Source organism: Palaemon carinicauda, chromosome 32, assembly GCF_036898095.1.
Source record: "Palaemon carinicauda isolate YSFRI2023 chromosome 32, ASM3689809v2, whole genome shotgun sequence".
Classification (NCBI taxonomy): domain Eukaryota; kingdom Metazoa; phylum Arthropoda; class Malacostraca; order Decapoda; family Palaemonidae; genus Palaemon; species Palaemon carinicauda.
In genome coordinates, this window is record NC_090756.1 from 80,226,467 (window position 1) to 80,252,480 (window position 26,014).

General features: G+C 45.5%; 2 protein-coding genes across 10 annotated transcripts in view; one reads left to right on the forward strand and one right to left on the reverse strand.

The window, feature by feature from the left end:
- LOC137625677 (zinc finger MYM-type protein 1-like) overlaps window positions 1-2,163 on the forward strand; it is a 2,170-nt gene extending 7 nt beyond the window's left edge. Inside the window, exons 1-4 of the mRNA XM_068356587.1 lie at window positions 1-171; window positions 861-1,596; window positions 1,630-1,801; window positions 1,936-2,163. The exon at window positions 1-171 is cut by the window's left edge and continues 7 nt beyond it. Coding sequence (XP_068212688.1) covers window positions 1-171; window positions 861-1,596; window positions 1,630-1,801; window positions 1,936-2,163 — 1,307 coding nt within the window. The remainder of the gene's footprint in view (window positions 172-860; window positions 1,597-1,629; window positions 1,802-1,935) is intronic.
- The window catches only part of LOC137625406 (zinc finger protein OZF-like), a 385,590-nt gene that overhangs the window by 124,494 nt on the left and 235,082 nt on the right, over window positions 1-26,014 (reverse strand). The gene's annotated exons all lie outside the window — the stretch shown is intronic.

Here is a 26,014-nt window from a genome sequence, read left to right on the forward strand (position 1 = left end):
ATGAACCAGAGACAGCTAACAGTAAGATGATAGAAGCTGGAAACAGCACCAGTACACAAGAAAAATCAGAGACTGAAGTAAACGTTCAGGAAACTGCAGACAAAGATAAGTCTGAAAATGAAGGCACAGTGACCAAGGATGAAGAAAGTAACACACAAATGAAGCACTCTGGTAGGCCTACACTAACTGATATAGACTAGAGTGATCCAGCAACATGGACTAGCCATGAAGATCAGTTAAGGCAGTAACTAGTGCAACATGGACCCATGCAGATATTGGATATCAGGTTTCCAAGTGATAAAAACCAGAGAAAGTTGTTCGAGCTTCCATTATCAAAAACATTTACCCAATGGAGAAGTTATGCACCGAAAGTGGCTACAATATTCAGTGTCAACTGATTCTGTAATGTGTTTCTGTTGCAAGCTGTTTGGCATGAAACGCATTTCTTCACTTTCTTGTATTGGATTATGAGACTGGAAAAACTTGTCATCATTACTGTCATCACATGAAAAATTACCTGATCATTTGGACTATGTGGGTAAGTGGAAAGAGCTTGAGCAGTGTTTGAAGAAACACAAAACAATAGATGATGAAACCCAGTGTGCAAGAGAAAGAGTTGAAAATTATTGGCAACAAATCTTGAAATGACTTATTGCCTTAGTAAGGGTACTTGGTGTGTAGAATCTCTCTTTTCGAGGAACAAATGAAAAATTGTACAGTGCAGGAAATAGAAATTTTTTAAAGTTTGTAGAACTAATGGGATTGTTTAATCCAGTTATAAGTGAACATCTGCGGAAGATAAGGAATGAACAAACACATGTACATTATCTAGGAAAAAAACATTCAGAATGAATTGATAGACATATTAGCAAATACTATTAAGGAAGAAATTCTGAAAAATGCACATGCTGCAAAATATTTTTCAATAATTTTGGACAGCACACCTGATGTAAGTCATGTGGAGCAAATGACAGTCATAATCAGGTTTGTTCAAGTTGATGAAGATAATGCTGTGATGGCTGTGAGAGAACATTTCTTGGGTTATGTGCCCCTACAAGAAACCACTGGTGCATTCATGGCTGAAACTATTCTGGAAGAGTTCAAGAAAATGGATCTGTGCATTGACAACTTGCGAGGTCAAGGTTATGATAATGGCAGCAATATGAGAGGCAAGCACAATAGTGTACAGAAGAAAATCCTTCAAAGAAATCCCAGGGCGCTGTTCGTGCCATGCTCAGAACACACATTAAATCTTGTGGTGAATGATGCCGCAAGTTGCTGCTTAGAAGCAACTAATTTTTCTGACCTGATACAAAAGCTCTATGTATTCTTCTCAGCCTCAACTCATCGTTGGGATGTACTGAAACGTCATGTACAAAGCTTAACAGTAAAACCTCTGAGTGAAACACGATGGGAGAGTCGGATAGATGCACTAAAACCCATCCATTACCAAATTGGTGACATATATGATGCTCTAAATGAAATGGCAACAGATTCTACTCTCCTTGGATCATCTGGAAATTCCACAAGTGCAGAAGCTAAAGCTCTTGCAAATGGCATTGCAACATTCAAATTTTTGGTTTCATTGATCATTTGGTATGACATTCTATTTTAAATAAACATTACCAGCAAGCAACTACAAGGAAAAGAAAATGATATTTCATCAGCATTAAAACAACTGGAATGCACTAGAATGTTTCTAGAAGAGAGAAGAAGTGATACAGAGTTTGAAAAGGTACTAGTTGATGCTACTGAATTGGCTAATGATTTGGAGATGGACCCAGTTTTTGTTGCAGATTCCGTTCGTCTTAGGAAAAAGAAAAGGCAGTTTGACTATGAAGGAAAAGACACACCAGTGCAGAATGCAAAAGTGAACTTAACTTCTATTTTGCTGTACTCGATGTTGCCATCAATTCTGTACTGGAACGTTTTCAGCAACTGCAGCAGATGAAGTCTGTTTTTGGTTTCCTGTATGATGTGAAATCACTTAATGGGATAACAAACACACAACTTATGGAACATTGCACCAAGCTGGAAACAGCACTACGAGATGGAGAAAGCAAGGACATAGATGCCACTGAGTTGTGTCATGAACTTCAGGCAGTTGCACGCCGCCTTCAGCCTGACACTCACTCCCCTGGATGTTTTAAAGTTCATTTGTGAACAAGGGCTAGTTCACAGTGTACCCAACACATTTGTTGCCTTGCGCATTCTGCTAACTTTGCCTGTTACTGTGGCAAGCGGTGAGAGAAGCTTCTCAAAATTAAAATTAATTAAGACGTATTTGCGGTCTACAATGAGAGAAAAAAAGACTTGTAGGTCTAGCTATGGTCTCTATTGAGAACGAGATCGCACAGAAAGTTGATCTAAAGAATCTAGTGGCTGATTTTGCCAAGAAAAAGGCACGGAAAGCACCTTTTTAGTTATCTGTAGTTGTAGCCAAGAAACTAGAAAGACTCAGTGCTCACTGAAATTGAATTTCTCATTTCTGCCATTGACAGATACTGATTAATTTTAGTATAAAGTTACAATTACATTATAATTGAAAGTTGTAATTGTAAGCAGTTCCTAATAATATAAAATTTAAACAATTGTTTCTGAGTTATCTTCATGTTTACTTCAGAATTATTAATTATTCTCACTACTTTGATTTCTAGTCTTTTTGTTAATAATTCAGTTCATAGTTATGAAGAGAATATCTCATTCTCTTCAATAACTGAGATCAATATTATACATTTTCTACGTACATAGCTTTCAGTTCCTTTCAGTACATTGAAATCTAGTCTTTTTTTTTTTTAATAGTTTAGTTAGGAGATTTTAGTTACTTAAGATTTGTTCTATTAATGAATGAAAAAATATGTTATAGAGACCATGTTTTATTTTTCCCCCTTTTTCAGCTAAGGAAACACTCAAATGGAAGGAAAATGAGTCGGCTTTCTTCACCACTTACATTTTCTTATCCCTGATTGAAGTTTTAGAGAACTAATAACTCAAAACATTCATTTTCATATTTGTATAATTCATTGTTGATTTGTTATATACTCAATCATAACTTCACTATCAGATGCACATTTCCCTTAAATAACAATTTTTTAAATAGATTATAGGCAAAATCATTGTTTTGCTCTATCTAATGCCATTTTCAATATAATGTTATGAAAACATTAATTATATAATATTTATAGGCATCAAAATTGCCCTTGCAATGATTACATATTCAAAAATAATGATGGAATTGTTGTAAACTTTAACTTAGATTTAATATATATATATATATATATATATATATATATATATATATATATATATATATATATATATATATATAAAATATATATATATATATATATGTGTGTGTGTGTGTGCGCATAATGCATTTCAACTTAATATTTGGTAGCTGGATTTACAATTAAACTATCCTGAAATGTCACCCGAAGGGCGGGATGGGGAGCTACTGGCTACTGCTCACCCCAAACCTCCTAGCTGGTGGGCCTGGGGGCGCAAATTAAAATATTAGCCTAGGGAACAAGAAACCCTAGACCCGCCCGTGTATATATATATATATATATATATATATATATATATATATATATATATATATATATATATATATATATATATATATATATATAAAGCAGAAGAACCACAAGAAAAATGAAAATACGAAATATACGATTAAGTCCTGACTAGTTTCGTGATACTTCTTCAGAGGACTGAAGAAGTATCACGAAATTAGTCAGGACTTAATCGTATATTTCGTATTTTCATTTTCCCTGTGGTTCTTCTGCATCTGAGCATCACGTTTTCCTGTGATTTTTACGCATATATATATATATATATATATATATATATATATATATATATATCTATATATATATATATATCTATATATATATATCTATATATATATATCTATATATCTATATCTATAGATATATATATATATATATCTATATATGTGTATATATATATATATATATATATATATATATATATATATATATGTATATATATATATATATATATATATATATATGTATATATATATATATATATATATATATATATATATGTATATATATATATATATATATATATATATATATATGTATATATATATATATATATATATATATATATATATATATGTATATATATATGTATATATATATGTATATATATATATATATGTATATATATATATATATATATATATATATATATATGTATATATATATGTATATGTATATATATATATGTATATATATATATATATATATATATATATATATATATATATATATGTATATATATATATATATATATATATATATATATATATATATGTATATATATATACATACATACATATACCAAAGGCACTTCCCCCAATTTTGGGGGGTAGCCAACAACAACAAGAAACAAAACAAAAAGGGGACCTCTACTCTCTACGTTCCTCCAGCCTAACCAGGGACTCAGCCGAGTTCAGCTGGTACTGCTAGGGTGCCACAGCCCAACCTCCCACATTTCCACCACAGATGAAGCTTCATACTGCTGAGTCCCCTACTGCTGCTACCTCCGCGGTCATCTAAGGCACCGGAGGAAGCAGCAGGGCCTACCGGAACTGCGTCACAATCGCTCGCCATTCATTCCTATTTCTAGCACGCTCTCTTGCCTCTCTCACATCTATCCTCCTATCACCCAGAGCTTTCTTCACACCATCCATCCACCCAAACCTTGGCCTTCCTCTTGTACTTCTCCCATCAACTCTTGCATTCATCACCTTCTTTAGCAGACAGCCATTTTCCATTCTCTCAACATGGCCAAACCACCTCAACACATTCATATCCACTCTAGCCGCTAACTCATTTCTTACACCCGTTCTCACCCTCACCACTTCGTTCCTAACCCTATCTACTCGAGATACACCAGCCATACTCCTCAGACACTTCATCTCAAACACATTCAATTTCTGTCTCTCCATCACTTTCATTCCCCACAACTCCGATCCATACATCACAGTTGGTACAATCACTTTCTCATACAGAACTCTCTTTACATTCATGCCCAATCCTCTATTTTTTACTACTCCCTTAACTGCCCCCAACACTTTGCAACCTTCATTCACTCTCTGACGTACATCTGCTTCCACTCCACCATTTGCTGCAACAACAGACCCCAAGTACTTAAACTGATCCACCTCCTCAAGTAACTCTCCATTCAACATGACATTCAACCTTGCACCACCTTCCCTTCTCGTACATCTCATAACCTTACTCTTACCCACATTAACTCTCAACTTCCTTCTCTCACACACCCTTCCAAATTCTGTCACTAGTCGGTCAAGCTTCTCTTCTGTGTCTGCTACCAGTACAGTATCATCCGCAAACAACAACTGATTTACCTCCCATTCATGATCATTCTCGCCTACCAGTTTTAATCCTCGTCCAAGCACTCGAGCATTCACCTCTCTCACCACTCCATCAACATACAAGTTAAACAACCACGGCGACATCACACATCCCTGTCTCAGCCCCACTCTCACCGGAAACCAATCGCTCACTTCATTTCCTATTCTAACACATGCTTTACTACCTTTGTAGAAACTTTTCACTGCTTGCAGCAACCTTCCACCAACTCCATATAACCTCATCACATTCCACATTGCTTCCCTATCAACTCTATCATATGCTTTCTCCAGATCCATAAACGCAACATACACTTCCTTACCTTTTGCTAAATATTTCTCGCATATCTGCCTAACTGTAAAAATCTGATTCATACAACCCCTACCTCTTCTAAAACCACCCTGTACTTCCAAAATTGCATTCTCTGTTTTATCCTTAATCCTATTAATCAGTATTCTACCATACACTTTTCCAACTACACTCAACAAACTAATACCTCTTGAATTACAACACTCATGCACATCTCCCTTACCCTTATATAGTGGTACAATATATGTATATATATATATGTATATATATATGTATATATATATATATATATATATATGTATATATATATATATATGTATATATATATATATGTATATATATATGTATATATATATATATATGTATATATATATATATATATATATGTATATATATATATATGTATATATATATATATATATATATATATATATATATATATATACATATATATATATTGGTTCAGCCATATCATCCTGATGGAAGGTTCCTTAAGGCAGCTTTCTAAGGGATATTTTACTACAGTGATACTCCCAGAGAATTGACCTTTAGGTCTCCAGAATTCTAACTCCTGGCGCGAATATCCTTAAATGACAAAATCGTAGATAATTTGTATTTTTCCTAACCATACAAACCTTAGCTATTTGATATGGGTGTTACTTTCGGCGTAGCTGAAATGACGAGCCATTAGAATTTTAACGAGGGTTTACTACCCCCTCACTAGGTAGCGAGGGGGTAGGGAGGGGTAGCTAGCTACCCCTCCCCCCCTCACACACCTGTGACTAGCTCACTTTGCTCAGAGGTAGGACTTCCCGGGGGACAGGGCTGGCGTGCAAGTTTGATTAAATAGCTAAGGTTTGTATGGTTAGGAAAAATACAAATTACCTACGAATTTGTCATTTGTTCCATAACCGACATACAAACCACGATATTTAATATGGGTGACTTAACCCTTAGGTAGGGTGGTAAGTCCCAGCCGTTACTGGATTTTGGCTTTTTGCCCGGGGACTCAGTATCTGAGTGTGTCAGTGCTCAAGATAAGGAGTCCCTGCACCTCGCAAGTGCCTTGCTCTGCAAGGACCGCGGCCTCTACGTAAGCTTGTGTTTGATGGAATGAAGTGTGACTCGTCCTAGGAAGTTGACCTGAAGTCCTTTAGATGGAATTCTAGGATAGGACGTTCCCAATATCACCTCGTAAGGGTATGGGGACGTGACAGCATTATCTTAATACTAGGAACACAAGGAAACATGGTTTACCTGCAGTGGTTTGAGGTCAGCTGTGCAGAGAACCCAGGATGCTGCTTTCCCCAAGAGAGGGGAGAATGAAGAAAAGAATACGGGCCAGGCATACCTTTTCATTCATGCAGACTAAAACCGGGTAACAATGACCTCAACCTTCTACTACTTGTCCATTGAAGAGCCTGAGGTTTAAACCAGCAGTTGTGCAGCCAACAGAGGGCCGATAGAAAACGTATCGAGCCTCCTGTGGGTCACGTCTTGCAGGTAGTGGGCTGTGAAGGTCGTTTGACGCTTCCAAACCCCTGCTTGTAAAACCTGCGTCACTGAGGAATTCTTCTTGAATGCCAGGGACGTAGCAATGCCACTGACATGTGCTCTAGGGCGACGTGACGGAGGAGGGTCGGGATTCAGGGAATGATGGATAACCCTGCGAATCCACACTGAGATTGTATTCTTAATGACCCTCCTCTTCGTCCTTCCCGAGCTCACGAATAATACTTGCACCCGAGGACGAATTGCAGCTGTTCTCTTAAGATAGAGCCTAAGACTCCTTACTGGGTACAGTAGGAGATGGTCTGGGTCATCTGTTACAGAACTGAGACTCGAAATCCGGAAAGAATCGAACCGAGGGTCCGGCAATCCTGGATTTTGAGTCTTAGCAACAAACTAAGGGACGAATCTGAACGTTACCTCCCACCATCCCCTTGAATGGGCGATGTCATACAAGAGACCATAAAGTTTACAGACTCGCTTGGCCGAGGCCAAAGCAAGTAGGAATACTGTCTTCCAAGTCAGGTGGCGATCAGAAGCCTGGCGTAATGGTTCGAAAGGAGGTCTCTTAAGAGACCTGAGGACTCGAACCACGTTCCATGGAGGAGGTCTCACTTCCGACTGAGGGCAGGTAAGTTCATAACTTCATATGAGTAGAGAAAGTTCCAGCGAAGAGGAAATGTCCACTACTTTGAGCCTGAAGGCAAGACTTAAGGCTGAGCGATAGCCTTTCACTGCCGAGACCGAAAGGCGCATTTCTTCCCGCAAATACACGAGAAACTCTGCTATTGCTGGTATAGTGGCATCGAGTGGAGAGATACCCTTTCCACGACACCAACCACAGAAGACTCTCCACTTTGCCTGGTAGACCCCTGCGGATGACTTTCGCAGGTGACGAGACATCCTTTCAGCAACTTATTGCGAAAAGCCTCTCTCTGTGAGGAGACGCTGGATAGTCTCCGGGCGTGAACCCGCAGCGATGCTACGGCTTTGTGGAAGATGTTGGCATGGGGTTGTCTGAGTAGCTCGCGTTGAGAAGGAAGTTCTCTCGGGAGTTCTGTCAGGAGCTGAAGAAGGTCCAGGAACCACTCTGCATGATGCCATAGCGGAGCTATCAAGGTCATCGAAAGGTTGACCAATATTCTGGTCTTGTTGAGTACCCTTCTCATCAGACAGAACGGGGGAAAGGCGTAAACGTCGATGTTGTCCCACCGTTGTTGGAAGGCATCTTGACAGAGTGCCTTGGGGTCCGGGACTGGGGAGCAGTACACCGGAAGCTTGAAATTCAAAGCTGTCGCGAACAGATCCACCGTCGGGGAACCCCACAAAGTCAGGACTTTGTTGGCTACTAAACGATCCAAGACCACTCGGTACTCACTATCTGAGATGCCCTGCTCAGACTGTCGGCGAGCACATTCCTCTTGCCTGGAATGAAGCGAGCTGATAGTGGAATCGAGAAGACTTCGGTCCATCTCAGTATCTCTACTGCCAGATGGGATAGCTGCTCTGAAAAGGTACCTCCCTGCTTGTTGATGTAAGCCACTACCGTGGTGTTGTCGCTCATCACCACCACGGAGTGACCTGCCAGGTATTGTTGGAACTGTTGAAGTGCCAGGTATACGGCCTTCATTTCTAGCATGTTTATGTGGAGGCACTTTTCTGATTCTGACCAGAGGCCTGAGGTCCTGTGGTTCAGAACATGGGCCCCCCCCCACCTGTTTTTTGAGGCGTCCGAGAACAGCATCAAATCCGGGGGGAGGACGAGAAGATCCAATCCCTTTTGTAGGTTTTCGTCCGTCACCCACCAATGAAGGTCCATCTGTTCCGCAGGACCCATAGGGACCAAGACGTCCGGGGAATCTTGTCCTTGATTCCACTGGGACTTTAGTCACCATTGCAGGGATCTCATCCTGAGGCGACCATTTGGAACTAGACTGGCCAGTGAAGAAAGGTGACCGAGGAAACGTAACCACGATTGGGCTGGGAGTTCTTCTTGTCTGAGGAAAGGATCTGCGACCCTCCTCAGCCTTGCTATCCTGTCGTCTGATGGGAAGGCTTTGTGGAGATTGGTGTCCAAGATCATGCCTAGATATACCAGTCGCTGAGTTGGGAGCAGAGAAGACTTCTCGAGATTTACCATGATCCCTATATCTTGGCAAAGTCCCAGAAGTTTGTCTCAGTGTCGAAGAAGGGTCGACTCCGAGTCTGCCAGGATCAGCCAGTCGTCCAGATAACGGAGGAGACGGATGCCGATCCTGTGTGCCCACGAGGAAATCAGGGTGAACACTGGTGAATACCTGAGGTGCTCTGGAGAGACCGAAACACAGCACCTTGAACTGGTAGATCTGGTTGTCTGGGCTGAATCTTGAGTACTTCCTTGAAGACCGATGGATTGAGATCTGGAAGTACGCGTCCTTCAGGTCCAGTGTACACATGAAGTCTTGTGGTCTCACCGCAAGTCTGACCGTGTCCGCCGTCTTCATGCTGAACGGGGTTTGTTTGACAAACCTGTTCAGGGCTGAGAGGTCGATGACTGGTCTCCAGCCTCCAGACACCTTTTCAAGAAAGAGTCGACTGAAGAAGCCTGGGGAACCGTCGACGACCTCCTGGAGAGCGCCCTTCTTTAACATGGTCTCGACATCTGCCCGTAGGGCTTGCTCCCTTACCGATCCCATGGCAAAGGAGCTCAACGACACTAGATCCGCTGTCAGGGGAGGTAGAGATGTTATGAACGGGATGCGATATCCCCGACTGATTACTGAAATCGTCCAGGAATCAGCCCCGAGTTGCTATCACCAGTCTGTGCATCTTTGAAGGCATCCCCCCACTGGTGGACATGCAGAGGAATTGCCAATCCTAGTGTTTGCCGCCTCGGCCACTCCCTCTAGGATTCTTGCCTCCCCTGGCGGACTTTTTGCCTTTCTTGTCTTTGACAGGAAAGGGCTTCGACACCGTTGTCTTTGCTGCCACAGCTGGTTTCATCGTCTTGGACAGGCGAGGTTGTTGAGGTGCTGGAGGTTTATAGGGCTTCGATGTAAGAGCCCTATGAAGGAGGAAGTCCTGGTTGGACTTCCTCCACCTCTCGGTTGCCTGTTCCACGTCTTTAGGCTCAAACAAATTCTTCCCCAAAATGGAAGAATGTCTGAGCCTGCTGACCTCGACGGTTGGGACCTTGGCGTGGAACCTCTCTGCCACCGCATCACGTCGTTTCAGGATCGAATTGGCCCACAAGTTCGTGACTTACTGGGCCAGAAACTCAATGGTGCGGGTGCCGGAGAGGAGGAAGGTCTCCAGGGCCTTCCTGGTGCTCTCCTTAGACAGGTCTTCGGATCGCAACAGGATGCCAAGAGACCCCAGCCAGATGTCCAACCACGAAGTAGCCTGCATGGCACACTTCGTAACCTTCTCCTGGCTTAGGATCTCTGTCGCCGAGAAAGTCACTTGCCGGCTAGAGTGTCTCACAAGAGGGACTCCCTTGGTAAGCTCTTCCACAGAGTGGTGCAAGGGAAGAGCTAAACAAGACTCCTCCATGATCTCAAAGTACCTTCTCTGGTGGATACGAGGAGGAGGGAGGAGCTTGTTGCGAGCAGTGGAACGGCTGGAGGAGGCGAGCTCGGAGAGTTGGCCCTCAACCTTATCCCTGGCACTCTTCACCCCTTGGGACCAGGACAAAGCTGCACTGGCCTTAGCGGGCTTCTGAGTGCTAAAGACTCGGTCCAGGACCGTGTCCTTGCCCTCTCGAGGAGGAATCTCAGGATCAGGAAACCTGTTGAGATGCCTCATCAGGGTCAGAACCTGCCAGAAGGCATGCTCCGACTCCTGTGGCTCCCCTCCTGGAGAACTGGCAGCAAAGTCTCCCGTCCCCAAAGGCTCTTCTTGGGGGGGGGGGCACGTAGAAGTTCTCTGCGGGTCTTGTTGGCTCTGGGCGAATTCTTGAGGATGACTTGGGGACTGTCTTGGAGTCCTTAGGTTCCCTCCTGGGAGGAATACAGGACTCCAACAACGACGTCTGAGGGCTCTTCTCCGCCCAACCCGGGACGATTCTCCTGCGCGAGGCGGGGTTTCTCCCATTGGTGCGATGGGAGAACGCCTCACCTCGGAAGATTCCCCTGAGGACGGAAAATCCTCGTCCACAGGAGAGGGAGAGAAAGTCGGGGGGGGGGGGGGGGAGGAAAGGAGCCTTCCTCAAAGATGTCCGAGGAGCCAGTTTGACCCTTGGAGAAGTTACCACAACTTCTACTCCTCTCTTCCCCTTCAGTGGGGTCGGAGCCGCCATTGATTTGAGGCCCATCTTAGCAAAGGCAGGTTTGACAGCCTGCACGACAGCTCTGATGAGGGACCCGAACCATGGCTGCTTAATGACAGCTGCGCTGTCAGAGACTCCCTCTGGAGGGAAGGGGATCGGGCGATCCTTCGGAGTAGAAACGACAACTGGGCCTGCCTGAAAAGAGAGGGAAGAAGAAGAAGGTTGGTTCCTGGACCTATCTGGAGACTTTCCTCCCTCCTGCGAGCGCGCTGGTCTGCGCTTGTGCTTGTGGGGGGGGGAACGTGAGGACGACGACGACCTGGCAGCTCTCGTTCCTGTAGGCTCGCGCGGTGGCTCGCGCGGTGGCTCGCGTTGCGCTTCCCAATGGGAATCGCGCTGGATTCGCGCGATAGGATTTTGCCTGGTGCGCGTGCACGAGCGCGGAGATGATGGCAAGGGCGCATGCACGTGGGCGAGCGATGGAGCGCAGGCTAGCGATGGCGCGCAGGCGAGCGATGGCGCGCAGGGGGCGTAGGCGAGCGACTACGTACAGGCGAGGAGGCATGCAGGCGATCTATGAGAGGGCGAGTGGGCGTGTTGGCGCGCTGGAGAGCGATGGAGCGAGCGGGTGATCAGAAGATCGGTGGCGCGCGGTTGCGCGATCTGGTGAAGGAAGAGGAAGCGCAGAAGGGTGTGCAAGCACTTGCGCGCACAGAAGTGATTGTTCGCTCGCGTGGGCGCGCAAGATCTCGACGGGCTCTAGGAAAATGCACACGCGCAGGGGAATTACCCCTAGCGCGTTAGCGCGCAAAAGGGCGCACAGCAGGAACTGATGACTGCGCACGATGGCGCGTAGGCGATAGTTGACGAGCAGGCGAGGTCCGACGGCGCGTAGGAGACCCTCCTGCGCCCAGATCAGGAGATCGTGGGCGCGCAGGTGAACCTTGGCGCGCAGGCGAACGCTGGCGAGCAGGAGATCGTGGGTGCGCGTGGCGCGCATCAAGATGAGGGCGCGCAGTTGTGCGCTGGCGTGGAGAAGATCGCTGGCGTACAAGAGAACGCTGGCGAGCAGGAGAGCGCTGGCGAGCATGAGAACGCTGGCGCGTAGTCTCAGCTGCAGGAGGTCGCTGGGGCGTTGTCTCTAAAGGTGAAGGTCTACGGTGAGAAGACTTCACAGCAGGCGAGCACTTGCGTCCAATTGCGTGCGAGCGCGCAGGAGAACGTTGGCGCGCAGGGGATACCTGGTGCTTAAGGGACTTACTCACGATGTGAGAAAGCCCCTTTTGCCCCGAAGGGACCGATGCCCATTGGATAACGGGGAGCGTGGGCGCCCACAGCGCGTCAGCAGCCAGGAACGGAGACAGCAGGTCCGAAGGTCAGGCAAGCGAAGGATATCGTGAACGATCAGCAGAGAGGTCCAGGGATGCAACTGCAACGGTCGGTGCACGGCGGGGAGGATCCACTGCGGGGGACTGCGAAGGTGAAGAACCGAAGAGGCGCCTCCTAACTCCCTTGTGGGGAGAAGGAAGGCCTCTACGGCGAAGAGGAGGGTGAGCCTTCCGTCTGATACGTCCTCTGGGGGCAGCAGGCAGACCATCATCAGTCCTCCGAAGAGGAGTCTCTGTCGGCGAACTCCCCCGAGGGGGAGAATCACTTGCAGGAGAGACCGTAGGACTTAGCTCCTCCCTCGAAGGATGTTCGGAGGGGGGAACTAAGCCTTCAGCTGCATCAGGAACCAAAGCAGGGGTTTGACCTAACTCGTCGGAAGCCCCTGCCACAACAACGTCGACAATAGACAGAATGAATGAATGATTTAAAAGTTTTCAGGCATCCTGACATCTAAAGTCATTGACGCCGGTAACATTTAATTTATGTATACAAAAATAAAAAATAAAATAAAATAAAAATTAAATAGTATTCAATTAAAATCATAAAAATGTTATTTTCATTAGTAAAATAAATTTTTGAATATACTTACCCGATGATCATGTAGCTGTCAACTCCGTTGCCCGACAGAAATCTAAGGTCGGGATACGCCAGCGATCGCTATACAGGTGGGGGTGTACACAACAGCGCCATCTGTGAGCAGGTACTCAAGTACTTCTTGTCAACAAGAACTCAATTTTCTCCTCGGTCCACTGGTTCTCTATGGGGAGGAAGGGTGGGTCCTTAAATTCATGATCATCGGGTAAGTATATTCAAAAATTTATTTTACTAATGAAAATAACATTTTTCAATATTAATCTTACCCGATGATCATGTAGCTGATTCACACCCAGGGTGGTGGGTGGAGACCAGCATACATGTTAACATTAGAAGCTAAGTATCCCGTATTTCATTTTATCAGTTATTCAAAATAACAAACATAAAATAAATAAGTACCTGGTAAGGAAGTCGACTTGAACCATTACTCTGCCTTTTTTAAGTACGTCTTCCTTACTGAGCCTAGCGGTCCTCTTAGGATGCTGAACGACTCCTAGGTGCCGAAGTATGAAGGGTTGCAACCCATACTAAAGGACCTCATCACAACCTCTAATCTAGGCGCTTCTCAAGAAAGAATTTGACCACCCGCCAAATCAACCAGGATGCGGAAGACTTCTTAGCCTTCCGTACAACCCAAAAACAACAATAAAAAGTATTTCAAGAGAAAGATTAAAAAAGGTTATGGGATTATGGGAATGTAGTGGCTGAGCCCTCACCTACTACTGCACTCGCTGCTACGAATGGTCCCAGGGTGTAGCAGTTCTCGTAAAGAGACTGGACATCTTTGAGATAGAATGATGCGAACACTGACTTGCTTCTCCAATAGGTTGCATCCATAACACTCTGCAGAGAACGGTTCTGTTTGAAGGCCACTGAAGTAGCGACAGCTCTTACTTCATGCGTCCTTACCTTCAGCAAAGCAAGGTCTTCTTCCTTCAGATGAGAATGAGCCTCTCTAATCAGAAGCCTGATGTAGTAAGAAACTGCGTTCTTAGACATCGGAAGAGCAGGCTTCTTGATAGAACACCATAAAGCTTCTGATTGTCCTCGTAATGGCTTTGTCCGTCTTAAATAGTACTTAAGAGCTCTTACTGGGCAAAGTACTCTCTCTAGTTCGTTCCCTACCAAGTTGGACAGGCTTGGGATCTCGAACGACTTGGGCCAAGGACGGGAAGGAAGCTCGTTTTTAGCCAAAAAACCGAGCTGCAAGGAACATGTAGCCGTTTCAGATGTAAAACCTATGTTCCTGCTGAAGGCGTGGATCTCACTGACTCTTTTAGCTGTTGCTAAGCAAACGAGGAAAAGAGTCTTTAATGTGAGATCCTTAAAAGAGGCTGATTGAAGCGGTTCGAATCTTGATGACATCAGGAACCTTAAAACCACGTCTAGGTTCCAGCCTGGAGTGGACAACCGACGTTCCTTAGAGGTCTCAAAAGACCTAAGAAGGTCCTGTAGATCTTTGTTGGTGGAAAGATCCAAGCCTCTGTGGCGGAAGACCGCTGCCAACATACTCCTGTAACCCTTGATCGTAGGAGCTGAGAGGGATCTTACATTCCTGAGATGTAACAGAAAGTCAGCTATCTGTGTTACAGAGGTACTGGTTGAGGAAACTGCATTCGCCTTGCACCAGCTTCGGAAGACTTCCCATTTTGACTGATAGACTCTGAGAGTGGATGTCCTCCTTGCTCTGGCAATCGCTCTGGCTGCCTCCTTCGAAAAGCCTCTAGCTCTTGAGAGTCTTTCGATAGTCTGAAGGCAGTCAGACGAAGAGCGTGGAGGCTTGGGTGTACCTTCTTTACGTGAGGCTGACGCAGAAGGTCCACTCTTAGAGGAAGAGTCCTGGGAACGTCCACTAGCCATTGCAGTACCTCGGTGAACCATTCTCTCGCAGGCCAGAGGGGAACAACCAACGTCAACCGTGTCCCTTCGTGGGAAGCGAACTTCTGAAGTACCCTGTTGACAATCTTGAACGGAGGGAACGCATACAGGTCTAGATGGGACCAATCCAGCAGAAAGGCATCCACGTGAACTGCTGCTGGGTCTGGAATCGGAGAACAATACATCGGGAGCCTCTTGGTCATCGAGGTAGCGAATAGATCTATGGTGGGCTGACCCCACAGGGCCCATAGTCTGCTGCAAACATTCTTGTGAAGGGTCCACTCTGTGGGGATGACCTGACCCTTCCGGCTGAGGCGATCTGCCATGACATTCATGTCGCCCTGAATGAACCTCGTTACCAGCGAAAGCTTTCGATCTTTTGACCAAATGAGGAGGTCCCTTGCGATCTCGAACAACTTCCTCGAATGAGTCCCTCCTTGCTTGGAGATGTAAGCCAAGGCTGTGGTGTTGTCGGAGTTCACCTCCACCACCTTGCTTAGCTGGAGGGACTTGAAGTTTATCAAGGCCAGATGAACTGCCAAAAGCTCCTTGCAATTGATGTGAAGTGTCCTTTGCTCCTGATTCCACGTGCCCGAGCATTCCTGTCCGTCCAGAGTCGCACCCCAGCCCGTGTCCGATGCGTCCGAGAAGAGACGGTGGTCGGGGGTCTGAACAGCCAATGGAAGACCTTCCTTGAGAAGAATGCTGTTCTTCCACCACGTTAGAGTAGACCTCATCTCTTCGGATACAGGCACTGAGACCCCCTCTAGCGTCATGTCCTTTCTCCAGTGAGCAGCTAGATGATACTGAAGGGGGCGGAGGTGGAGTCTCCCTAACTCGATGAACTGGGCCAGCGATGAAAGTGTCCCTGTTAGACTCATCCACTGCCTGACTGAACATCGGTTCCTTCTCAGCATGCTCTGGATGCATTCTAGGGCTTGATTGATCCTTGGGGCCGACGGAAAAGCCCGAAAAGCTCGACTCTGAATCTCCATACCTAGATAGACAATGGTCTGGGATGGGACGAGTTGGGACTTCTCTATATTGACCAGGAGGCCCAATTCCTTGGTCAGATCCAAAGTCCATCTGAGATTCTCCAGACAGCGACGACTTGACGGAGCTCTTAAAAGCCAGTCGTCCAAATAGAGGGAGGCTCTGATGTCTGCCAAGTGAAGGAATTTGGCAATATTCCTCATCAGTTTGGTAAACACAAGAGGTGCCGTGCTTAGGCCAAAGCACAGGGCTTGGAATTGGTACACGACCTTTCCAAAGACGAATTTAGGAAAGGTTGGGAGTCTGGATGGATGGGGACGTGAAAGTACGCGTCTTTCAGGTCTAACGAGACCATCCAGTCCTCCTTCCTGACCGCTGCAAGGACCGACTTCGTCGTCTCCATCGTGAACGTCTGCTTGGTGACAAAAGCATTGAGAGCACTGACGTCCAGCACCGGTCTCCAACCTCCTGTCTTCTTCGCTACCAGGAAGAGACGGTTGTAGAAGCCCGGGGATTGATGGTCCCGGACTATGACTACCGCTCCCTTTTGTAGCAAGAGCGACACCTCTTGTTGCAACGCTAGCCTCTTGTCCTTCTCCTTGTAGTTGGGAGAGAGGTTGATGGGAGATGTAGCTAGAGGGGGACTGCGGCAGAACGGAATTCTGTACCCCTCCTTTAGCCACTTCACAGACTGAGCGTCTGCACCTCTGCTCTCCCAAGCTCGCCAGAAGAACTTGAGCCTGGCTCCCACTGCTGTCTGGAGAGGAAGGCAGTCAAAACCTGCCTTTTGCGGACTTGGAACCCTTCTTGGATTTTCCACGGTGACTGTCGGCACGGGTACCTCCTCTGCTGGAGGTTCTGCCACGAAAGGGCGGGATGAACCTAGTAGCTGGTGTGTCTACTGCTGCAGGACGGAAAGGTCTAGGCACGGAAGGTAAAGCTTTAGCCTTACGTGCAGAAGAAGCCATCAGATCATGGGTATCCTTCTGGACCAGTGAGGCAGCCATCCCCTGAATCAGCTCCTCCGGAAACAGACACTTGGAGAGAGGAGCAAACAACAACTCCGACTTCTGGCAAGGAGTGATACCAGACGACAAGAAGGAGCAAAGATGTTCTCTCTTCTTAAGCACTCCTGACGTGTAAGAAGCCGCAAGTTCACCAGACCCATCCCGAATGGCTTTGTCCATGCAAGACATGATCAGCATGGCAGAGTCCTTATCCGAAGGGGAAGTCTTTCTGCTTAACGCTCCCAAACACCAATCGAGGAAGTTGAAGATCTCAAAAGCACGAAAGACCCCCTTCAACAGATGATTCATGTCAGAAAAGGACCAGCAAATCTTCGATCGTCTCATAGCCAGCCTGCGGGGAGAGTCAACCAGACTTGAAAAGTCGCCCTGGGCAGAGGCAGGAACCCCCAAGCCGGGTTGCTCTCCCGTGGCATACCAGACGCTAGATTTGGAAGCAAGCTTGGTAGGGGGAAAGATGAAAGCAGTCTTTCCCAGTTGCTTCTTGGTCTGCAACCACTCTCCCATAACCCTCAAAGCTCTCTTGGATGAGCGTGCGAGGACAAGCTTGGTGAAGGCAGGAGCAGCAGACTGCATGCCCAGAGCAAACTCGGAGGGAGGAGAGCGAGGGGTTGCAGACACAAACTGTTCTGGATACAAATCCCTGAACAAGGCAAGGACTTTACGAAAGTCTAAGGAGGGAGGTGTAGACTTGGGCTCTTCTAAGTCTGAGTGCGGTTCATCCACATGTGCATCTTCGTCATCCGAAACTCCATCATCCGAAAGCTGAGTAGGAAGTGGCAAAGGCAGAGCAGAAAGCTGAACGGCTGAATCCGGCAGCACAGGTGCATGTGTAGCTGCTGCGGATCCAACATCATGCCGCTGCTGGTCAGTCTGCGAGCTGGCAACAACAAAGGCAGAGTGCTGGTGCGTGGGAGGGACTGCCGTGGGTTGCGGAGCATGCCGTATGGGATGCGGAGCATGCCGCATGGGTTGCGGAGCATGCCGCATAGAGTCAGAACCCGGCAGCTCTACAGCACCTTCCCACTGCTGATGCGGTAGCTCACGCATGTCAACGGATGGTGCAGCAAGAACATGCGTCTGGCAGGGAGGACTGCGCATCGGTGGTGGAGCTCTCACAGGTGGAGTGTGGGAGCAGGCAGCCGCAGTATCTGCTGAGCGCACAACCGCGGCAGGTTGTAGGCTAACAGGGGCAGTGTCAACCTTCTCAGCATGATACTCTTGCATGAACGCCGCAAGCTGAGACTGCATAGTCTGCAGCATGGACCACTTAGGGTCTACCGTGGTTGGAGCAGCAACAGACAGAGCAGTAGCCTGTTGTGGAACCACTCTACCTCTCTTGGGAGGTGTGCAGTCTTCGGAAGACTGCGGCGAGTCCGAACTGACCCAGTGGCTACACCTGGGCCGTTGGACTCGCTCGGAAGGGACCTTACGCTTAAGAGGTCGTGAGACCTTGGTCCATCGTTTCCTCCTGGAAACTTCTTCCACAGACGAGGGATGAAAGGGCTCATTCGTCTGTATGTGGATGGGACGATCTCTAAGAGAAACGTCCGCAACCACTGAGGGTACATCCGTACGCTGATCAAGGCCTGCCGAACCCTTTGGTCCTTCGACATTGCATCTCCCCTGGGCTTGGGAGCTTGCAAGAGGTCCCGGACTAGGAGGACGACTGGCACGAACAGATGTACCCTCATGCGCAACACTGACACTGACACTTTTCACTTCACTTGCACTAACACTTCCCACTGCACTTTTCGCTTTCAGTTCTTTGACATCTGCCAAAAGCTGATTACGGTCATTAGCCAATGACTCCACTCTGTCACCGAGAGCCTGAATGGCACGCATCATATCCGCCATGGATGGCTGAGCACTAGTAGCAGGGTCGGGAGTCACCACTACAGGGGAAGGAAAAGGTTGAGGGGCATGGGGAGAGGAAAAATCCACAGAGCGAGAAGAACTCCTCCTGATTCTATCCTTCTCTAGCCTACGTGCATTTTTAAGGAATTCGTTAAAATCGAATTCCGAAAGCCCAATGCATTCCTCACATCGATCTTCCAATTGACAGGATTTACCCCTACAATTGGAACAAACGGTGTGAGGATCTATGGAGGCCTTCGGAAGACGCCTAGTACAAGCCCTAACACTACACTGCCTGTACTTAGGGACTTGAGACTGGTCAGACATCTTGAATTGTAGAAATAGTCAAGGGGGGATTCCAAAATCTAGCAAAGTTCGTTAACAATTAATCCAAATTAATTCCAAAAGCTTGCTAAGCTAATGATAAAGCTTCCTGAATAGCGAAGGCTAAAAACTAGAGTGAATACATCACCAAAATCGTGAAAAACAACTCCAGAATCAACAGCGTATCCAAGTAGGTCTTGCCGGTGGCACGACAGAGGAAAAATTGAGTTCTTGTTGACAAGAAGTACTTGAGTACCTGCTCACAGATGGCGCTGTTGTGTACACCCCCACCTGTATAGCGATCGCTGGCGTATCCCGACCTTAGATTTCTGTCGGGCAACGGAGTTGACAGCTACATGATCATCGGGTAAGATTAATATTGAAAAATTGAATGTCATAAAAGTTAAATATTTTTCAGAAGACCTGCTTCTGAAAGAAATCTAAAAATGCCACTTGCATGGTAGGACACATCATTTCCAAGAATCTTGGCAAGGATGAACCTGCCACCCTCACCTCGAGCCTCAAACAAATATCTATTCCGCAAGTTGTTATAATTGGGGCATTCGGTCAACAAATGCCTTACTGTTAGAGGTACTAAACAGTCATCACAATACGGTTGGTGTTGGCCCTTCAGCAGAAACTCGTGTGTCAACCGAGTGTGACCAATACGGAGACGACAAAGAGACGTCTCCCATTTTCGGGGCATCATATTATACCTCCAAGGAGATATGTCATTTGTTATCTCTCGCATTTTATTGCCATCTTGACTATCCCATTGCTGTTGCCATTTATTGCAAACCAAGTTCTTGATGTCAGGTAAGAAATCATTACAGGCAATGGGATACCTTCTTGGCAGCAACTCGGATGCAGCCTTCGTAGCCAGTGAATCTGCCTTCTCATTCCCAGACACACCTACATGTGCTGGCACCCAACAAAATTGAACTGTTATACCTCTCCGTCCAATAATAAAAAGCCATTCTAAAATCTTTAAAACTAGAGGGTTATTAGAATTAAAAACTTCCATAGCTTGAAGGACACTCCTTGCATCACTAAAAATTGTAAAATTACACTCCTTCTCCAACGCTATTTTCTCAATAGCGGTTAATATGCCATACAGTTCGGCAGTAAATATGGAAGCGGTCAGAGGAAGTGCACCTCTACAATTAAAACCATTACTATGTACAGTGAACCCTCGCTACTTCGCGGTTCGACAATCGCGGATTCACCACTTCGCGGGGTTTTCCCATAACCCATATATATATATATACATATCGCGGATTTTCCGGAAAATTCGAAAATACAGCGAAATCTGAAGATAACCAAATACGATATTTTGTTACCTGTAATTCCATTAATACTGTAATTAGTAATATCTGCTCTTACTGATTGTTCATTGCATTACATATGATAAATAATTCAGCACAGAAAGAAATAAAACACGAAAAGAGAATGTGATCATACGATAATTCAGTACGTAGTAAAATTAAATCGAACATGAAACGCAAATCAGATGCAGTCATACCATATTAGAATGGTGTGTACTGTAATGGATGTGCTTCTTTTCCATGAATCTTTTGTATGTATACGTACGTAGTACAGTACTGCATCCAATAATATTCTTTGTTGCAAAAATCACATTTCGAATACTGTAAGCGTACGAGAGAGACAGAGAGAGAGAGAGAGAGAGAGAGAGAGAGAGAGAGGCGTAAAATAGCGTACGTAAATTTTTATTATTATTGTTATTATTATTATTATTGTTGTTGTTGTTAATAAAATTATTATTGTTATTATTATTAATCATTATTATTATTATTATTACTGTACAGTATTATTATCATTATTTATTATTATTACGGTATTGTACTTAATCTACGTACGTTCAGTATGCGCGGGGGCATCTTCTATGAGTAACCAACGCGCCATAGTACTAAGACGGGTTGTGATTGGTTCAAGCGCTGATAGATGACGAATCAAAACTCAAGTTTTGTTATCTAGCCTGTGATTGGTGTTTTGCCCGCATCTTCTACCCGCAGCATCAAAGTTCTCGCGGGGCTGCATCGTTCACTTTCTCTTTCCGCGTATTGCTGAGTAGACGTTCTTAACTTTGTGAAGTTTAATCTGTGCTGTGTGCGACTGTTTTAAGTTGAACTTTTTGTTGAACTTTCTGTTACAATGCCTCCCAAGCGTTCTGCTTCTAGTAAGGCTGGTAGTGAGCCTAAACGCCACCGAAGGATGATGACGATAGCTGAGAAGGTTACGCTTCTCGACATGTTAAAAGATGGTAGAAGTTACGCGGCCGCCGGCCGCCATTTTGGCATCAACGAATCCACCGTTCGCTACATCAAGAAGGACGAGGCGAACATTAGAAAGACTGCTGCAATCACCTTTAGCAGATCAGCGAAGCGAGTCGTTACAACGCGTAATAAAACGATCGTACGCATGGAAGGTGCTTTAGCTGTGTGGATTGCCGACTGCCGGAAGAAGAACATAGCGTTGGATACGAACACCATCCAAACAAAGGCTTTGAGCTTATATGAGAATTTTGCTGCAAAGGAACCTAAAGAGGACGACGGCAACCATGCTGAAGATGATGATGATGCAGATGATCCTCAACCAGGGACATCCACTGATTCCCAGCCTCAGAAACGTTTTTCCGCAAGCAAAGGATGGTTCGCGAAGTTTCAGAAACGCTTCGCCCTGAAAAGCGTTTCCCTGCATGGGGAGTCTGCTTCCGCTGACACTGCCGCTGCTGAAACTTACGTGAACCAGACTTTCAAGAACATTATCGCTGAAGGTGGATACAAGCCGGAACAAGTCTTTAATATGGATGAAACCGGCTTGTTTTGGAAGAGAATGCCGTCGCGAACTTTCCAGTTCAAAGAGGAAGCCAAAGCCTCTGGCTTTAAGGCATTCAAGGATCGCGTTACCCTCGTGATGTGTGGCAATGCTGCTGGATTTTTGTTAAAGCCGGGGCTTATTTATAAGTCGAAAAATCCTCGCGCTTTGAAAAATAAAAATAAGAATCTCCTTCCCGTGTACTGGATGCATAATCAAAAAGCATGGATTACGAAGATGCTGACCTCCAACTGGTTCCACCAGTGTTTCATCCCGCAAGTCCATGAATATCTCTTAGAGAAGGGCTTGCCATTCAAGATCCTTCTCCTTATGGATAACGCTGGTGGACACGCAACTGACCTGTCGCGTGAGGGCGTTCAGGTTGAGTTCCTGCCACCCAACACCACGTCATTAATTCAACCAATGGACCAGGGGGTTATCAGGGCGTTCAAGGCCCTCTACACGAAGAATACCTTGGCGGACCTCGTTGCGTGTGTGGATGCTGCCCAAGATGACGAGGATGAAGACTTCAACTTGAAGGCGTACTGGCGGCAGTACACCATAGCCACGTGCCTGCAGAATATTCAAAAGGCACTTCAAGAGATGAAACCTGCAACCGTAAATGCGAGCTGGAAGAAGCTGTGGCCCAATATTGTTTACGACGACAAGGGATTTACTCCGTCGGAAATCCAACACTCTGCAATACGGAAATCTGTGCAGTTGGCTGCCATAATTGGGGGTGACGGGTTTGGCGACATGACGACTGAAGACGTCGACGAGTTGTTGGACTGCCATTCCCAGCCCCTAACTGACGCAGACCTCGAAGACCTGACGAAATCGGCAAGTGAGGAAGAGAGTGAGGGTACCCAGGAAGAGACCCAAGAAAATGTCGAAGAAACGGGCTTAACATTAGAACGGCTTGCCAAGTTCTGCAACCATATGAAGGAGGCGAAAGAAATGTTGCAAGAGTGGGACGAGGATATGGTTCGCTCGATGCAATTCTGCAACAAGGTTGATGACATCACGACTCCCTACAGGATGCTCTTGGATCGAAAAAAGAAGCAGCGGCAACAACTTCCGATCACAATGTTTTTTCAGCCTCGCAAAAAAGAGCCAGTTCCTCCTGCTAGTACGCCTTCGGAAGAAATTGAAGAAGTTGAAGAGGTGTCCCAGGAAAAGACACCTCCGTCTGAAGAGACGTAAAATACTATCATTGACTGCACAGTAGAACACATCATCAGCTTCATCATCATCATTTCTACTGTGCAGCAAATTCATCGCCATCGTCATTCAAGTTTTTCTTGAACTTCTTTCGTGGTGAGTACAGTAACAATCTTTATTTTTTACTTTAACCTGTTTTATAGTTTAGTAATGTACGTACTGTATGCATTAAGTTAAAGGGAAGGTTTTAAAAGTCTACATGTTGTAACCTATCATATTTTTTTTGTTTAAAATTTACATTTACGTACGTAAAACAATCTCTCTCTCTCTCTCTCTCTCTCTCTCTCTCTCTCTCTCTCTCTCTCTCTCTCTCTCTCTCTCTCAAATTGTTTTCCTGCTTTGCTACGTACAAGTACTGTATAATTTATATTTGTAAGGTAACATATTTTGTAAATGCTTTTACTGTAAATACTGTATGTACTGTATCATTATTTATCACTATCATCATGCGCGTTAAATGCCTTGTTTGTTCTGAGCGTGGTTGTTTACTGAGCGTACACGCCGTCGTTTCAGGCGGCGTCATAAAGAAAAAGATTTCATTTGGAAGTCCTAAGAAAAATACGTAAACTAAAACATTGGTAATAAAAAAATCAACATACAGTACTGTATAATCAATATAATCGATGCAAAAACTAACCTATACGTACATATATGTGTACACTAAATGAGTTTGTTTCTTCATTATGATCAGAGATGAACGTAAACAAAACATTGGTTGCCATTTTTTATCGTGCTTTTTAGGTGTTTAGGAAACACATGATATAAAATCGCCTTTTTTGGGCTCAAGCCATGTCGTCCTGATGGAAGTTCCTTAAAGGCAGCTTCCTAGGGTATATTACAACTACAGCGATATTCCCAGAGAATTTACCTTCAGGTACCCAGAATTCTAACTCCTGGAGCGAGTATCCCTAAAAAAGACCTTAGGGATATCGTAAATATCAGTGGACGTATTCTTGACACGCCTCATAGCAATCTATACCCCGAATAGAGTTAACACTTCGCAGGGGTAAAATGGCAAGAAAACGAAAACGATAAGAAAGGGGGGAGCCGTTCATAAGGCATCCCTCCTCACCGCTTCGAAAGCGTGCCCTGCGCCGCTCACGGCGCCATCTGTATTCCTTTTTGCGTAGCTCTACGACTCGGTGTATTTTCCCTGTTTACTACCTAATCTTGGAATTTTCTCGTTAATAATGCTTTCTCCAACTTCTTCTGCCTCGGATAAGTTGAGTATTATTTCTTTTATGTATAAATGTAGGCTCTTGGTTAAAATTAAAGTTATTAAAAGAGTTATCTTTGATACAAGAGCTGTTGCCTGCTGGAGGCATCATGGATGCTGTCGCTCGCTAGAATAGGATTTATTTGTTAGCAAGAGCGACGTTCCCAGCCCCCTTTGCGCTTAAATATTAGCTACTTAGCTTATTTAGGAATTCTGTTATGATGCGATAGTAATGTGCCTGGCGAAATTACCAGGCTACCAACACTAGTCTTCGTAGGCTAGTTGTTGGCCTATGTACTTCCTGCATGATAATTAGTCTTCCAAATGTGAAATTATTGCTTTAAGCGTTAGGCAACGTTATACATATTAGTCCTTTTCGAGTACCTTCCAAGATAGTATTGATATGAGTTTCGGTGAATTAGGTAATCGATTCTCTTAGTGCCTAGGCTAGGTTGTCTTAGGTCATTATAATATTATCTGTTCCCCGTTTGCTCCCTTCTCTTAGGGGAAGGGGCAAACCCTTTCCCTCTGTTTAAGCCTTAGGCTTAACTCTAGTGGTTTATTTGAATTAATCTTCAAATATATCTATGCTGGGGTAGTACTGTACCTTCCCGTTCCAATAGTATTGGTTCAGAGGGTGACAGTACAACAGTGTTTAGTCTGAGCCCGGTTTGTCTGGCATGGGGCAGAGTCTCCCTTGCCGATTGACTCGGGCACTAAGGGTTCCCCCCTTAGTCCACCTTGTTGGGTTCCAGTAGTGATCCCTTTACTCGGTGACTCATCAGACTGTCCTTGCCGTTCCGGTCTCGGGATATGTTCCCTTTTCTGGAAAGGCAATTCCTTCCTTGCCGTGGTTCGTGGGAGGCAGCCAGTAGTGCCGGCCTCCCTCTCGGGTCTTTCTCTACTGAGATGAACTGTCTTAGTTTGGAATGACCCTTAACCAAGGTAAGGTTGGATAGGACCCTCTGTCCTTCCCTTCTCTTTTTCCGTTCATTGTGTCAGTCGTCTGCATCCTTGCCTAGCCTAGGTTGGGATGAGGAACTGACGTGGTCTCCTGTCGGCCGGCAAAGTGTGCCGACCGGCAGAGACCATTACTGTGAGTGCTGCCCGGTCCTTTCTTGGTCCCTCTATCGCTGCCGTCTGAAAATTCAGTAAGCAGCGGTTAGGAAGCTTGACTTAGTGTCTTCCCCTTCCTTTCGGCACTCTTTCG